The sequence below is a fragment of the Xiphophorus hellerii genome, chromosome 4 (assembly GCF_003331165.1).
Source record: "Xiphophorus hellerii strain 12219 chromosome 4, Xiphophorus_hellerii-4.1, whole genome shotgun sequence".
NCBI lineage: Eukaryota > Metazoa > Chordata > Actinopteri > Cyprinodontiformes > Poeciliidae > Xiphophorus > Xiphophorus hellerii.
Window position 1 is genome coordinate 16,499,725 of NC_045675.1, and position 14,104 is coordinate 16,513,828.

Consider the following 14,104-nt stretch of genomic DNA (forward strand, 5'->3'; position numbering starts at 1 on the left):
TCCCAAAGCATGATGCTGCCAACACTGTGTTACGCTGTTTGAAGGCCAAGCATGTCTTTTTAAATTACACCCAGAACTTATTGTTTAACTTCACCAGACCAAAACATATTATATTAAAAAGGTTGTAGGAGATTTTAACCAGGCATTAATGTTTGTCCTGCAACCTTACACAGTAACTACGAGTACAGAAAGTTGCTATTACTAGTCTTTGTTCAGTGTTGTCACCACTTGGCAACTTTTACGACCAGCTGCCATCTTATCTTTTGAGAAACTTACTTTAAATTTGATAAATAATGGTCCTCCAGACTAATATATTTGTTAATCTTTTGATCCTTTTACTTCTCTGCAAATGATGATTTTACCATAAAGGAAGTAAATGTAAAAAAAAAAGAGAAAAGTCAGGAAAAATTTAACTTTACCTCAGGTGAATCTGTCCTCTTTCCATCTGCTTTCCATCTCTTGTTTCCACCATATTTTTTATTACACATTGAAAATGTGAAAATAAAACCAACTCATACAAAATACGTGGGGAATATGATGGCAAAGGATGTTAAGGGGAAAAAAAAAAATCAGTTCATGCTGAAATCTCAGAAAGGCTGAGAGAGAAAAAAACATGACCGCATCTTTACATTTATTTAATTTATACTTGCTTTCCATCTCTAACATTCAAACTTGTATGAATAAATAGAAGATATCACTGATTTGCTGCTCAAAACAAATGGAGGCTCTCGTATATTTGTGTGCACACATGTGTGTCTTTATGTTTTGCTAATTGCTATTTAATTTGTTCATTTTTCACCACCTGTCTCTGGGGGAATTGAATTTAACCTCCTCCTTCATGGCTCAGTGAATGTGCACACAACGAAGCCTTGTTGGGGGTTACACAGACAATACTGCTGTTTGCACAGATGGCCACACAACTGTAACACGGGGAGACCAGACTCCACAACACACACCCCAAAAAGAAAGAAGCCTGAAACTGCGAGGCCCCAAAAGCCACATCATGAGACAAAAGCCAGACGATATTCAGAGGGCAGGACGCCAGGCGGCCCTGCACACTTCTGCAGCATCCTGTCAGAGTCCAGATGGATCAAAACCTCTGCAGATGTCAGTCTGATGTGGTTAATTAAAGCCAAATGGATGTGAAGAGAAGATTCCTCCACTCTTGCAGCCATAAAGTCCCGCGCATGTGTTGGTGCATGCTTACATGTCGCTGCTCTGCATCAGCTCAATGAGGTCAGTGAACAGGACATCTCTGTTCCTCTCGCAGAACCCGTCTGCGTCGTAGGACACCTGGAGAGAGGACACAGAGGAACATCTCGGCTTTATGGAAAACATATGATAATCATGAGTTGTGAGAATTTCATACTGAGAAGGAGAGGAATGTTTTGAGCTCAGTCGTGGGAGCCTAAAGTCGTTTTTTTTTTTTTTTTGCAAGGCTCATTAAGCCTGCGGCATGTGTGCCAAGCTGAGAGCCGTCACACATCTGGAGAATGACCCAAACTGGACCATATGCATTACCTCAGACTGGATGATTTTGCTTTATGTTTAAATACAATTACAAGTGCAATGAGAAAGAAAAACAAAACACAAAAAGAGAGACAAGTGAGGTCTGGACTGGAGCTGGTTTCAAAGTGGAAACCTTAAAACAGCACCAGGATGGTGACGCATACTGATAGATTGAAACACCAGCTGCATAACTGGTGTTTATGACAGATCATACACGGAGAGGCCCTCTCACCAAAACCTTGAAAAACACACTTTAATAAGCTTCTATTTCCAGAACCGAACCATCAGCTGCCAGAATCAGACAGAATGGCAAAACAAAGACAGGTGTACGCAGATTTCGGGGAAGCTGGTGCCAGTTTTTGCTAAACGTTTCCCCGCGCACCGACCTTGCCGGCGTAGTGATGGATAATGAAGCCCTGGTTCCAGCTGTTGAAGTGCTCGTGTGTGTTGATCTGCATCCGGAGCTTCTGCAGCATGGTCTGGTCGGCTCCCTCGCCCACAGCGTGCATGGTGGCGCACACGTCGTCCAGGATGCACATTATACCCGGCGGACTCTGAGATCACAGAGAAAACTTGTTATTTATGACGTCTTTCTGCAAAACGCCTCAATATTTTATGTGTTTTTGGTATAATTTTGTGTCTAAAATCTTACAAAAGCTAAATGAGCTTTAAAATCTGTGTCTATTAAGACATAAATCAGATTTAAAGAGCAGATCGTTTTCAATAAAACACTGCTCTGTTTCATCTGAAGCCTCCATTGTTTCTCAGCTGCCTGTCAGACTCAAAGCGCATGTTAGCTTGTCGCTGGATTAGGCGGAGAGCTGAACTGTCAGGCACCGATACAAATCCTCTGCCCCTCTCAGACGCAGCCTTTCTGTAAAGCTCTTGTTGTGGATTTGGTTGATTAAGCCTCTCAATATAAATAATCAATCAAATTAAGAGGCAGGTCGGCACATTTGGGAGTCTGAAGCCGGGGCTCGAGGCAAACTGGGGGGAAAATGAAGGAAGTTTTCTCAGCTCAGTAGCCGGAAACACAAAATGAATAACTTTTCTGATTTCCAATTTTATTTGACAAATGTTTAATAGAGACTTGCTCAAACCACCAGTCAATGTCTGTGCATGATACGTAGATAAAACCAGAAACAAGGTGTCAAAAAATAAAACTTTCTACCATTTCGTTCCATTTTTCTAATATGAAATCAAACTAAACCTTTTCTATTTTAGCATTACAAAAATGATTTCCATTTGCTATTTTTTTAGATTATATTTTTAATAACATCTTCAAATTTACACTATGATTGCTATTGCTGTGCGCATTTCTTTATAAGTTTCTGTTAGGCTAATTCAGAACATTTGAGTTAAGTGGAAACTTAAATGGAAACGCACCGCTTCCTTCTGTGCAATCACGGAAAGATTCAATAAAATCCGACACAAAGCCAGTAAACGAACCGTGGATCTCATTGGTTACCATTTCCAGATGCCCGAAGGTGCAACATTCATCAGTTCAAACAATTATTTGCAAGTATAAACAGCATGGGGATGTGCAGAGTGTACATGGAGGAGCTACGTTCTGTGTCGACGTGTGAATCAACCCCAGAACAAAAAAGGTGAAGCAGGTGAAAAAATAGGTCATGAATCAACATGGGCTGAAAGGCCGCTCAGCAAGGAAGAAGCCATTACTCAAAATACAAATGATGAAAAAACACAAAAAAACAGATTACAGTTTGTAAATGCCCTGCAGAACCAAAGATCTTTTTCTTTTACATGTGGTCTCATAAATCAAAAACAAAATGTTTGGCAGTAATTATTCCTGTGACGTCCCAAAGCTGAGATCTGAATCAGACAGGAAAACCGCGCAGAGATGAAAAGATGTGTGAGAAAGACGAGATAAAAACTTGATTTAGTTAAAACAGTTCTGTCAGGAGGAATGGGACACATTTACAGCAAAAATGTATTCTACCAAATACCAAGAAAAAGTATGTAAACTTCTGACTGTGATAGGAAAATAAATAATAATAATAATAACAAGAAAATGTCACTTCTTAATCAGATATTTATATTTGTGACTGTTGCAAACCTACATACCAGACCAATCACCAGTTCAGATCCATCTTTGTTCAGAAAAGCAAATTAATCAAATTATTACTTTTAACCCTGGAAAAAAAAGTATAAATGTTTGTTTATACAAATAGTATTTGTATAAATTATGCGGATTGTGTGTAAAAATATAAACATATGCATTGTGCCCTCTTGGTGTAAATATTCTAGTGTTTGATTTACTTTGCTCTCAATGAGATCGCAGACAATCTTGTTGTTGAAGTAATCTATGGGAGTCCATTTGATGCCCTCCTGCACATACTCCTCCTACAATATATTTAAAAAAGGACATTTAGACAATAAAAAAAAAAAGAAAATACAAAAACATGCACAACAACGGCGAGTACGTGGAAGTTTCACCTGCTCCGCCTTCAGAGTCAGCTCAATAAAAATCTGCTGCAGCTTCTCATTCACAAAGTTGATGCAAAACTGTTCAAATCCATTTTTCTGAAATAGAGACGACAGTTTTTACAAGTCATACAATTAGGAAGAGGTTCATGTTTACAAGAAAAAAACAATCCCAAGTTCAGGTTCTCTTAGCAACAGAGTCAGACCAACTTGTAATCAGATTAGAAAAGAAGCCGTCTCAATCATGAGATGGGCTCTAATCCGCGTGCTTTATAGATTAGTTTGATCCTTTCTTTTAAATCTGTTTAAATGCTGAAGCACTTAATCTAAATCAGGCCGTATTCACGTGTCAACACCTAATAAACACTCACCTGGAAGATTTCAAAGCCATAAATGTCCAGCACTCCTATATTTAACTCCTGATGATCCTTCACCATGGCTCTGTTGATGGACTGAAATCAAAGGAACTCATCTTAGCTAAATTTATGCACATGGCGAGCTGCCAGAGTGAAACATTATAACCTCAACAAGCGTTCACGGATACCTCAACCAGGTAGTCAAAGACGCGCGAATGCAGGGCTTTGGAGAGAGCGTCCCGGGTGTAACAGGCCTGCTCCACGTTCAGCGTCACGTCGATGGACTCCTTTGTGTTGCCCCACTTGCTGTCCATCTTTCTGCTCGTCAGCTTCTCCTTTAGCCGGTCCTGGTCGATACCGAGCAGAAACGCGGGAAATGCTAAAACTGAAAAAGAAAAAGAAAAAAAAAGACAAGAAGGCATTAAAGGGGATTCTATAATTCTCTAATGCATAAAAACAAATGTGTAAAATAATTAAACTAGTTGACAGTTTGAGTATTTCTGGGACTTTCTGGATTATACTGTTAAATGAACACATGCACATTTCTGACAACTTTAAGGGTTTTAAGCGTACGGAGCCTTCTAAAGGTCATGGGGAAAGATTGTTCTTTTGCGTTCTCTCTTAATACGTTTCGTCGTTTAATGCGATATTTGCTGGTCTATTCTACATAGAGTCATAAATGTGAATTTAAAATTTCAAATATATGCACATTAAAAGAGCCTCAGTGAAAAAGTGTTTAAATATTTTTAACTCTTTGGTGCAAAATCTGATTGAAAATCGATTTATTCACTGCATGTTTATGTCTGTTTGTGAAAGATTAAGATGGAACTGCACAAAAAAAGTCAGATGACTTTATTACCCCGTGAAAGTAACTCAGAAATAGTCCAAATAGTTTGGATGTATATTTTCTTTCTTTCCTTCTTGAGGAAAGTTTTTGTTTATATCTTGGAAGGGATGGAAAGAGATGTAAAGTCCATGTTTGGCCTGTTTTGCTTTTCCATTTTGCACATAGGTTTGTGCAAAAATAGCATTTCTATCCTAAAGAAAAAGATATAAATCTTCAGATATCTCACAAACAAGATGTTAACATACATGAAAAAAACTTACAAAAACCTTGTATTGTAGCAGAAAGTACGGCGGCCACCATAAAAAGATTTTTAGTATTCAATTATGCAGCCTCAACTGATCAGTACATTATTGCAAGGGAACGCAAAAGAAAAGAATAAATCCCCTATGGGGCTCCCTATAAGCAAAATATCATTCAATATGTTGGAAAATTAGATTTAATGATGAACACGTACCAATTCCCACACGTGAACTGAAAAAGCAAAGAGGCATTTCTATGAACGGCAACATGCAAATCGACCTGCAGGACGGCACTCGTTCGATAAGCTGCCTCTTCTTCGTTTTGCATGTTAGTAAAACGCTGAAAACTGGGTTCTCCAACAGGTTTCGCTTTGCACTTCATTTATTACTTTCAATACAATAACATTTTTGGAACTACAAGAAACTTTCCTCATAATCCTAATGTGCAAAAATCTTGTTGCTATAGAAACCAGCGTCTCAGACGGCTAAACCGAGGTCTCCCCTGCAGAGAATTGGGAGAACAATGGTTTTAGCCAAACACTTGAAAGAAAAGCGTTGCACACCACAGGCTACTCGCCACGACCCGGTGTTGATGTTGTCCCTAGAGAACCCCTCCCTGCCTTATTACAGTGACTCACTTCCCCTAGAAGGAAATAACTCTCAGGCCTGCGTCTGGGAATGCTTCGGACCGCTGTAGTGGCTCCTGTACGGGAGATTAGGGTACGACTGACCATACGCCCGCTTCAATCAAATGAAAAATACCACCCATGTGTTTAGAGTTGACTGTACAGGATGACTTAAATTCTTTTTTCACACATTGACCAACGTTCAGTGACAATGCTCCAACAGGCTTCCTGCAGCAGATTTGTTAGTCAAAGCATCAGAGAGTAAAACGAGCAACAGATGGGATGTTGTCGGATCAGGGGTCCATTTTTCCACCAATCACACTCGATGCTTCCTTTCATAAAAAAAAAATATATTAAAATGATTTGGTCAGGTTTTCAAGATTTTACAGAAATAAATACAAAGGCAGTGATGTTTGTATGATGTTTGGAAAACATGCAACACGGTTGTCCAAGCTGACGATATGATGACTTGCAATAACAAAAAACAACTTTAGCATGCAGAGTTGATGTCTTCCTGCTTTCAGATTATTAAAAGCATTGACCCAACATCTTACCTGATGATGGGAAAAAATTAAATGCATCATTTCCATTAGTAGTAAAGATTGTTGATAAACATTGGTTGCAGAGCATAATGACATCCTAATGCCCTCTTAAAACATTTTCTGCAGCTTTAAGCAGCAGGAAAACAAACATCCCAGAATATATTGCTGGCTCACAGATCATGAACTGTAAAATTAACTAATGTTTCTTCCCAGCAGCTCTTTACAATTTCAGTGTTGCCTACACTGATGGTCTACACACCGTCCATACTTTGTAGGGGCCAAATCAAAACTTAAATAATGAGGTGAAAAAGGTTCAAAAGACTGTGCTAAAAGGCAGTTTTTTAAAAAGCTAGTTTTCGCATGGTGAATTTGATTTGTACTTGGAAGATAAATTTCAAACTTCCAGGTTTAAAATTTCATTTTTTTACCCATCAAAGTTTGAATGATGTCTCAGGTCCCCCAGGTTTAACCTGCATTATGGCCGCCGCTTGTTAAAAACATGGTTAGACTTATGGGAATTAATCTGTTTATTTGCACTTGTGATTATTTTATATCTCATCAGACTTAAAGCTCCATCTGTGATTTCATGTTGAAATTTAAGTTAATTTGTGTAGCAAGGCAGGTCAAAGTGCTTTTCAGCATAAAAACAGGATGTAAAGATTTTTTTAAGGTCTAAAATGAAGACAGAAACATTGCTTGTTACTAATTACACACATTTTTTGCTTCCAACTTTTGATTTCTGGGAAGAATTAAACACAGGATCAGCCTTATTTAAATCAAAACAGCCAAAAAAAAATAAAAAAAAATCACTGCTTAAATGTATTTTTATTGTGCAAGTGAAATTGTGACTTTCATAAAATGTGTTCCCACCAAATAAACATTTCCTGTAGTCTCTGCCTGTCGTCACTAAACTCACTGTGGCTGAGAACAAATCTCAGGATTCTTTCAGAGATTCACAACTAAATACATCTGTGCCATTTGACCCACTTGTCTGTTTGTGTCACTTTCAATGAGTCAAAAAAGCAGAACCATTAAAGCCAATGGAAATGTTGAGTAGCTATTTTGACACCAGTCCAGAAGAAACAGCAAGACTCTTTCACCAAGAACATTTCATACTTGCAGATTTGAAATTCAGTATTTAGCAGTAAAACGTAAACTACCAAGTAAAAAATTAGTAAATTACATTTACTGGTTAATTGGATTTACTTCCTGATGTCAGAGTTTGATGGGTTTTTTTTTAGTAATTCAGATTCGGATGCCTGTTGAACCCTGAAATTAAAGATGTACAGAGGAGAAACTGTGAGAACCTGATGCTTCTGGTGAAGAGTAAGAAGTTACGTGACTCTTCCTGCTCTCTGTCACAAACAAGCTGATTAAAATAAGAAAGAAGCTGATGACTCGTCCTGGATTTACAAATTAATACACTGAAATAGCTGGTGTGTATTGGTGGGAGGTGCCTGCTGGCTGTTTAAAGCTGAGTGGACTTTTCCTAAAAAGGCAAATCTCAGTTAGTTGGGATTTTAGAGGAAACGCTTTAATGTGCTACAGCAAATAGCCTGCAAGCTGTTTTTTCCATTGGGAGAAAAAGCAGCCTGTCTCAGACAGCTTTTAAGCTGAATATGCAGAAATTTAGGAAACCAGTAGATCACAAATCAAAGGTGTGAAATAGACATAATGAGTCTGCTGCGAATAACTTGACTTTAGTCTCAATACGTCACAGCAGATCTATGAAGCGTTGAGTGTAAATGTCTCTTTGTAAGTATTAATGAGAAACTCTGTTCCTTTCTTTTTAAACTGGCTTGATTTATGTTCAAACACAGACAAAGCAAGCAAGCAGTGCAAAGTTGAGAATATTGAGACCTGCTGATACTCAGGAGTGAGTCGTATGCCTCACTTACTCTGGTTGTTTCTCGTTGCAACATCATAGGACATGTAAACAAAGTGCACTGCAAAAACTAAATCTTACAGTGCATTTCTGTCTAGTTTCTAGTGCAAATATCTTTGCACACTTCAATAAGACAAGTGTAACTTACAAGTATCTATTCAGCAAGATATAAGAACTTATTTTAAGCCAATAATTCCTTAATATAAATTTTTAAAAAGTGCTGGTTGCACTGGCAGATTTTTTTCCCCACTTTTAACATTTCATGCATTATAAGTGAAAACAAATCTGCCAATGAAACTAATAATTAAAAAAAAATTAAGGAATTATTAACTTAAAACAAACTTATATATCTTGCTGAAATGTTACTTGCAAGTTAATACAGACTAAGACATTTTCAATAGAAATTGGACCACAAATACTTGGTAAGATTTTGTAGTGTGAACATGAACATAATTACCAGTCCACATAGACTCAGTGATGTCTTTTGCAGGATCAAATTAAAAAACTATTGCGAGAATTGATTGCTACAGAATAAAATGACCATGTAACACCTGCATGTACCTCCAGGTTGGAGTATTTTTCTAACATTTTAGGGAAACAGTGGAAGAGGAATCATTACAGTCCACCTGTAGGGAGATAGTTTAGAAGGAGCTGCAAGATAATTTCGTTTTTGTAACAAATATTACATCAGTTATTTAAATCCTAGAGATTTAAGGTTCTTATTTATTTCCATCTACAGATGAAGAGTCTTAGTTGTTGTTCTGATTCTTTTTGTATTTTCAAACTTTCACATTTTAAACCCTCTCTAGACAGGGTGCAAAGATAAGCATGTTCACATCTTTGAGGTTCCAATTATTGATTATATTATACAATCAGACCTTGACACCGATACTGTCTGTACAGAAAGTCTAAAACTTTTGGGTTTCTAAATGCAACCATACGGTGAGGCTGAGAAGAGCAGGAAAGAGCAGAAATTATGAAGTGCCACTATTACGTCTGCACAGAACAGACTGCGGCTTTGTTCTCTGGTCCTGTCCAAGACATTATAGAGATTTGGTCATGAAAGATGGAGAAAGGAAGAAAATAATAAAATAAAGCAGCAGCAGGCGAGAAGAAACGGGATAGGCGAGACTGTTTTTTTCCAACATCGGTTTTGCCTTTCACAAAAGTCCAGTTGTGCAAAAATAACTTTATTTTCTGGTAGTCCACCATAAGACAGAGTTACTTCAGACTTCTGGCAGCAGGCCTGCATTAACACAGTAAAACTTTAGGGTGTGTATGTGAGAGAGAGAATGTGGTATGGGAGAAATATCCTCCAAAGTCAGCCAGAGACAGACAGCTCAGGTCCCAACCAGCCATCACCCCTCCGACAACATCAGAACCACAGATTTGTTTCCGAGTCTGCAAAAACTCTCCTGCATCACTTCGTACCAAACTGAACCGTCTCAGCAGCAGCTGAAGAAGAAGAGCTGACATGTAAAATGATCACTCTACTTACACTCCTCGCTCTCCACAGCAGCGTAGTTGCCTGATTCTCTGAAGGTGATGTTCCCCACATGAAGGACTCCGGCCACAATCTGGAGCACCATGGACCGGTCCTCTGCAGAGATGCCAATCACGTCCATGGCTTGCTGCACAAACAGGCGGGAAGAGAAACATTCTGCATTATCAGGACTGCAATGTGTGCTCCGACGTCTTCTGCAGTAGTTTCACATGTGCGAATGGAGAACAAAGAGAAAATCGTACCATCGTTTCCTGAAATTCGCTCCTGTCGTTGATGTCGTCCACTTTGTAGGAACCGGACTGATTGAGGTAGGAGTAATAATCCAGGCTTGTGATTCCCAGGCTTTTCTTCTGTTCTCCACTCGCTCCTTCAATAAGCTGTGGAGCAGAAGTTCATAATTCATATGACGTGTAAATATTTCTTCATGCTAAATAACCTGCTGTGGACAAAAGCTTTGTGATGAGAAGAAAACATACAGTTTTAAAAATTATAGATTCTTCAAAATATTGCCATAAAAATTCAGTTTTTTTTCCCTGCACTCTCTGAGGTCAAAATAGTAGAGAGATAAAATGTTTAGACAGTTTAGTTGTTTTTTTTTTAACAGGGCCAGGCCTCGGGTTATGCACAAAAAAACAAAACTAATAAAACATTAATGTTTTTCCCACATTCACCTGATAGAAAATATGGAAACTCCTTTCTCCAGGATTCCTCATGACGACACGTGACTTCTCCAGCAGGAAGTTGGAAATTTTTCCGCCATCTGGTTCGCCGCCGGAACTGAACTGAATCTCAAAGTATTTCCCCTGTTGGATCAAAGGATTTTTTTTTAGTACTGTAGCTGGATAAAATGAAGCTGAAAATACAGATGTATGGTCTAAGTTTCAGGCACCTCGCCATTTAAATGGCTTCTAGTGTGTGTGTGTGTGTGTGTATATGTATATACGGAATACACACACACACATCGATCATATATATAAATCTGACCCTACTTGTTTTCCCGGCTTTGGACTCCAGACAAGCCTGTAATGTATCAGTTTCAGTCAAGCTGAGAGCAGAGGCCTAAAGCTGAACACAGGATCTATTTGTTCAGTGTTTTCAAATGTTGTGATCTCAGGCCATCAGTGCCAACTTCTTCTTCAAAACCAATTTAAAATATCTTTAGGGAATCTAGCCTGCGTGGGAATTTAACCAGGAAACTTTGGTGAAATGTTGTGGAAAGTAAACTTTTGCCAGTTTTTGCTGGCTTTAAATGTTTATCTCAGCTAAAAAGCAGAGAGGCCCGCATGTTTCTGTGTCCTAAAAAACATTTTCCTGTCAACCAGGGAACACATGAGGTTCATGCAAAAAGAAAAAAACTAGAGAATATAATCCATTAGTAAACATTTTATAAAAGAAAAAAAAGTCCAATCTAGAGGTGTGCCACAAAAATCCTCCTACTGTAACGTAGCTGTAAGGTATGTGGTTTCTTGTGAGTCATATAATAGAGGATTTATTATCAATTATATGAAGAAGTCCAAGAAAAACATTGAAAAAAAGATGTCTGGAAGGTTTTAAAACCACTTTTTGTATCACAAATCTGGATTTTTAAGTGTTTAAAATTTTTAAGCCACTCCAATTCACAAACAAGTGAGCGACGAAGGCCTTACAAATCTGCTGGAGTTGTTGTTTCTCAGAGTCTTGGCGTTTCCGAAGGCCTCCAGCAGCGGGTTGGACTGCAGGATGATGTCTTTGACATGCTGCGAGGAGACAAACGCTTCGTTACGCACAGGCAGGTAAGAGACGGCGCAACATTTCACACCCTCGCCCACAGCCTGGTGCAGGGTTTGGAAATTTCCACTCAGACACCGGCGCAGGCGACTGCGTGGACGCACACACAGCCACATGCACGTCCACAGACAGCACACACACGGACGGTCTGGAGGACATTATCCTTTCTGCGAGCCATGTGCGCGTCAGAAACACATGAGTTTCCAATCTTTACAGCAGACAGTGAGGTTCCCTCTTCTGTTATTGCTCACAGAAGCTGAATGGAATCTTTTTCTTTTGCCTAAACTCAGTTTTTCACTGAAAAAAAAGGTCAAACAGTTCAACTGTGGTAGAAAACGCTGAATAAAGTATTCGGTTTGCTAACATTTATGAAATAATATTTGTACATAGTGCTGCGCAGCAAACGTACTCGTCTTTTTGCAACACTTCAGCATATTTTATTGGGATTTTATACGAGAGGCCATCACAAAGTAGTGAGTCACTGCAAAGTAAAAGAAATATTTCCAGTGGTTTTCAGAGTTTCCTTCGTAAGGAATTTAAGTAAGTGTAATGGTATTCAGGCCCCTTTACTCGAACACCAAAATTCCCTTTCAAAATACCTTTGATTAGTAAATAAAGTAATCTTGTGAGTAATTCAGATAAACAACATCATTGAGACCAAGAAACACAGCAAACATGTCAGGAAAAAAGCTGCAGAGAAGTTTAAACTGGAATTAAGTGATAAATTAATATCTCAAGCTTAAAATATTGAGCAGAGTCCTGTTGAATCTGCGTTGAGGAAATGTAAAGAATAAGGAAGCCTACTAAGAAATGCCACATTAATCAGGCGAGCAGCCAAGAGCCACATGGTGGTGGCAGCCTCATGCTGTGGGAAGAGAGACTACAACTGGTTCAAAGTAAAGGGAAGACGGATGAAGCTACACAGAAGGAAATTTTAAAGAAAACCTTCGTATTTAAATCTGTAGCTGCAGTTAAAGGTGGTTCTACAAAGTACTGACTCGGGTGCCATGAATACAAATGCAGGCCATATTTCTCTAAATTTATTTGTAGAAATTTTTCAAAACCATCCATTTATCCATGTACTTCCACTGTGCTGTTCTGAACTCCTCTGTGTTAGTCTGTCATCTAAGAAACTGACGTCTTGTGGTTGTAACTTGACAACGTGAAAAATCTCAAGGGTCATGAACAATTCTGCAAGTTGCAAAAGAATGTGTTCTCTAAAGCTGTCATACTGAACAAGAAACAAAAAAAAAGAATATTTGAGGTTTAACATTTCATTAAATAAAACGTTTCAAGTGAGCAATGTTTAGTGAGCAGCATTTATTCTGTAACGTATTCTTCTGACAACAACATCTCCATCATTTCTGATTCTGCCTCGGTGGAAGCAGCTCTGTGCAGATTAAATATATATTTTAAAAAAAACAATCTTGGTTTGGGAGGAGGTGCAGTTCCTGATCAAACTTTAGATTTTTATCAAGATTAGGAACTGGACATCTGCTGGATTGGAGGGTTTGGGGCGACGCCAGATGGCTGAAGGGGGGTTGGGAGGGAAAGAGGCTGATGATGGAGTGGAAAAGGACGAACCTGATGGGGAAGAAGTAAAAAAACTACAAGATTCTCTGATTTTACACAAACGGCTTCGACTATTTCTTACTGCGTGAGAAGAGTAGACATAAGTCGAGGGCTTTCAAGTATTATGAAAATGTTGTACAGATGAGATAAACTTTGCAAAGTTAAAGCTGTTTTGTGCAAACAAATGTGCTAAAACTTCTTAGCAGAGATATGATTTTAACAATAATAATGCTGCATTCTCTGGATATGCCTCATCCAGAGCTGTTGTACGTTTTAATTAATTAGCAAAGAACGTTTTCTTTTGGACAGTAATGGTTTATTTTGCATTGAGGTTTCTCATACGTTCCCTCAGACATCAACCGTCTGTGTAATAAAGCACCAGAAAATATTCTCCTGTCCTGAGAGAGGACCATCAGATCTTCTTTACCTGAACTCTGGGTCCGCCTCCTGACACTTTGGAGATGTAGCCCATGATATATTTGGCTGCCACAGTCTTCCCTGCTCCGCTCTCTCCACTGAAAAGCAAAAAAAAAAAAAATCTTTAAATACATGTTTCATGAGCCTCTGGGATTAATTTAAAGGCATCTAATATTTTAAGAACCAACACAGGTGAATTGTTTCCGATATTTTAACAATTTGCTTGAAAGTTTGTGGAGCTTTCCTTGTTATTCTCACCCATCGCCAACTCATGCATGTCAAACGTTAATCACTGCTGTAAACAATTTCAGAACATTTTGAGTTACTGTTAAATGTTGCACCAGATCTATAAAGTTGGCTTTCAAGTCTTATGACTGTGCTTCAGATAAAATCCC

The 14,104-nt window shown here is 38.6% G+C and overlaps 1 protein-coding gene across 2 annotated transcripts in view; it reads right to left on the reverse strand.

Moving 5' to 3' along the window:
- The window catches only part of myo1ea (myosin IEa), a 52,914-nt gene that overhangs the window by 15,981 nt on the left and 22,829 nt on the right, over positions 1-14,104 (reverse strand). For both annotated transcript variants that reach the window (XM_032560648.1, XM_032560647.1), the window contains exons 5-15: positions 13,720-13,807; positions 11,600-11,689; positions 10,625-10,756; positions 10,196-10,330; positions 9,948-10,080; positions 4,499-4,695; positions 4,326-4,406; positions 3,967-4,053; positions 3,790-3,873; positions 1,896-2,063; positions 1,208-1,293 (exon numbers count right to left, since the gene is read on the reverse strand). In XM_032560648.1, coding sequence (XP_032416539.1) covers positions 1,208-1,293; positions 1,896-2,063; positions 3,790-3,873; positions 3,967-4,053; positions 4,326-4,406; positions 4,499-4,695; positions 9,948-10,080; positions 10,196-10,330; positions 10,625-10,756; positions 11,600-11,689; positions 13,720-13,807 — 1,281 coding nt within the window. The remainder of the gene's footprint in view (positions 1-1,207; positions 1,294-1,895; positions 2,064-3,789; positions 3,874-3,966; positions 4,054-4,325; positions 4,407-4,498; positions 4,696-9,947; positions 10,081-10,195; positions 10,331-10,624; positions 10,757-11,599; positions 11,690-13,719; positions 13,808-14,104) is intronic.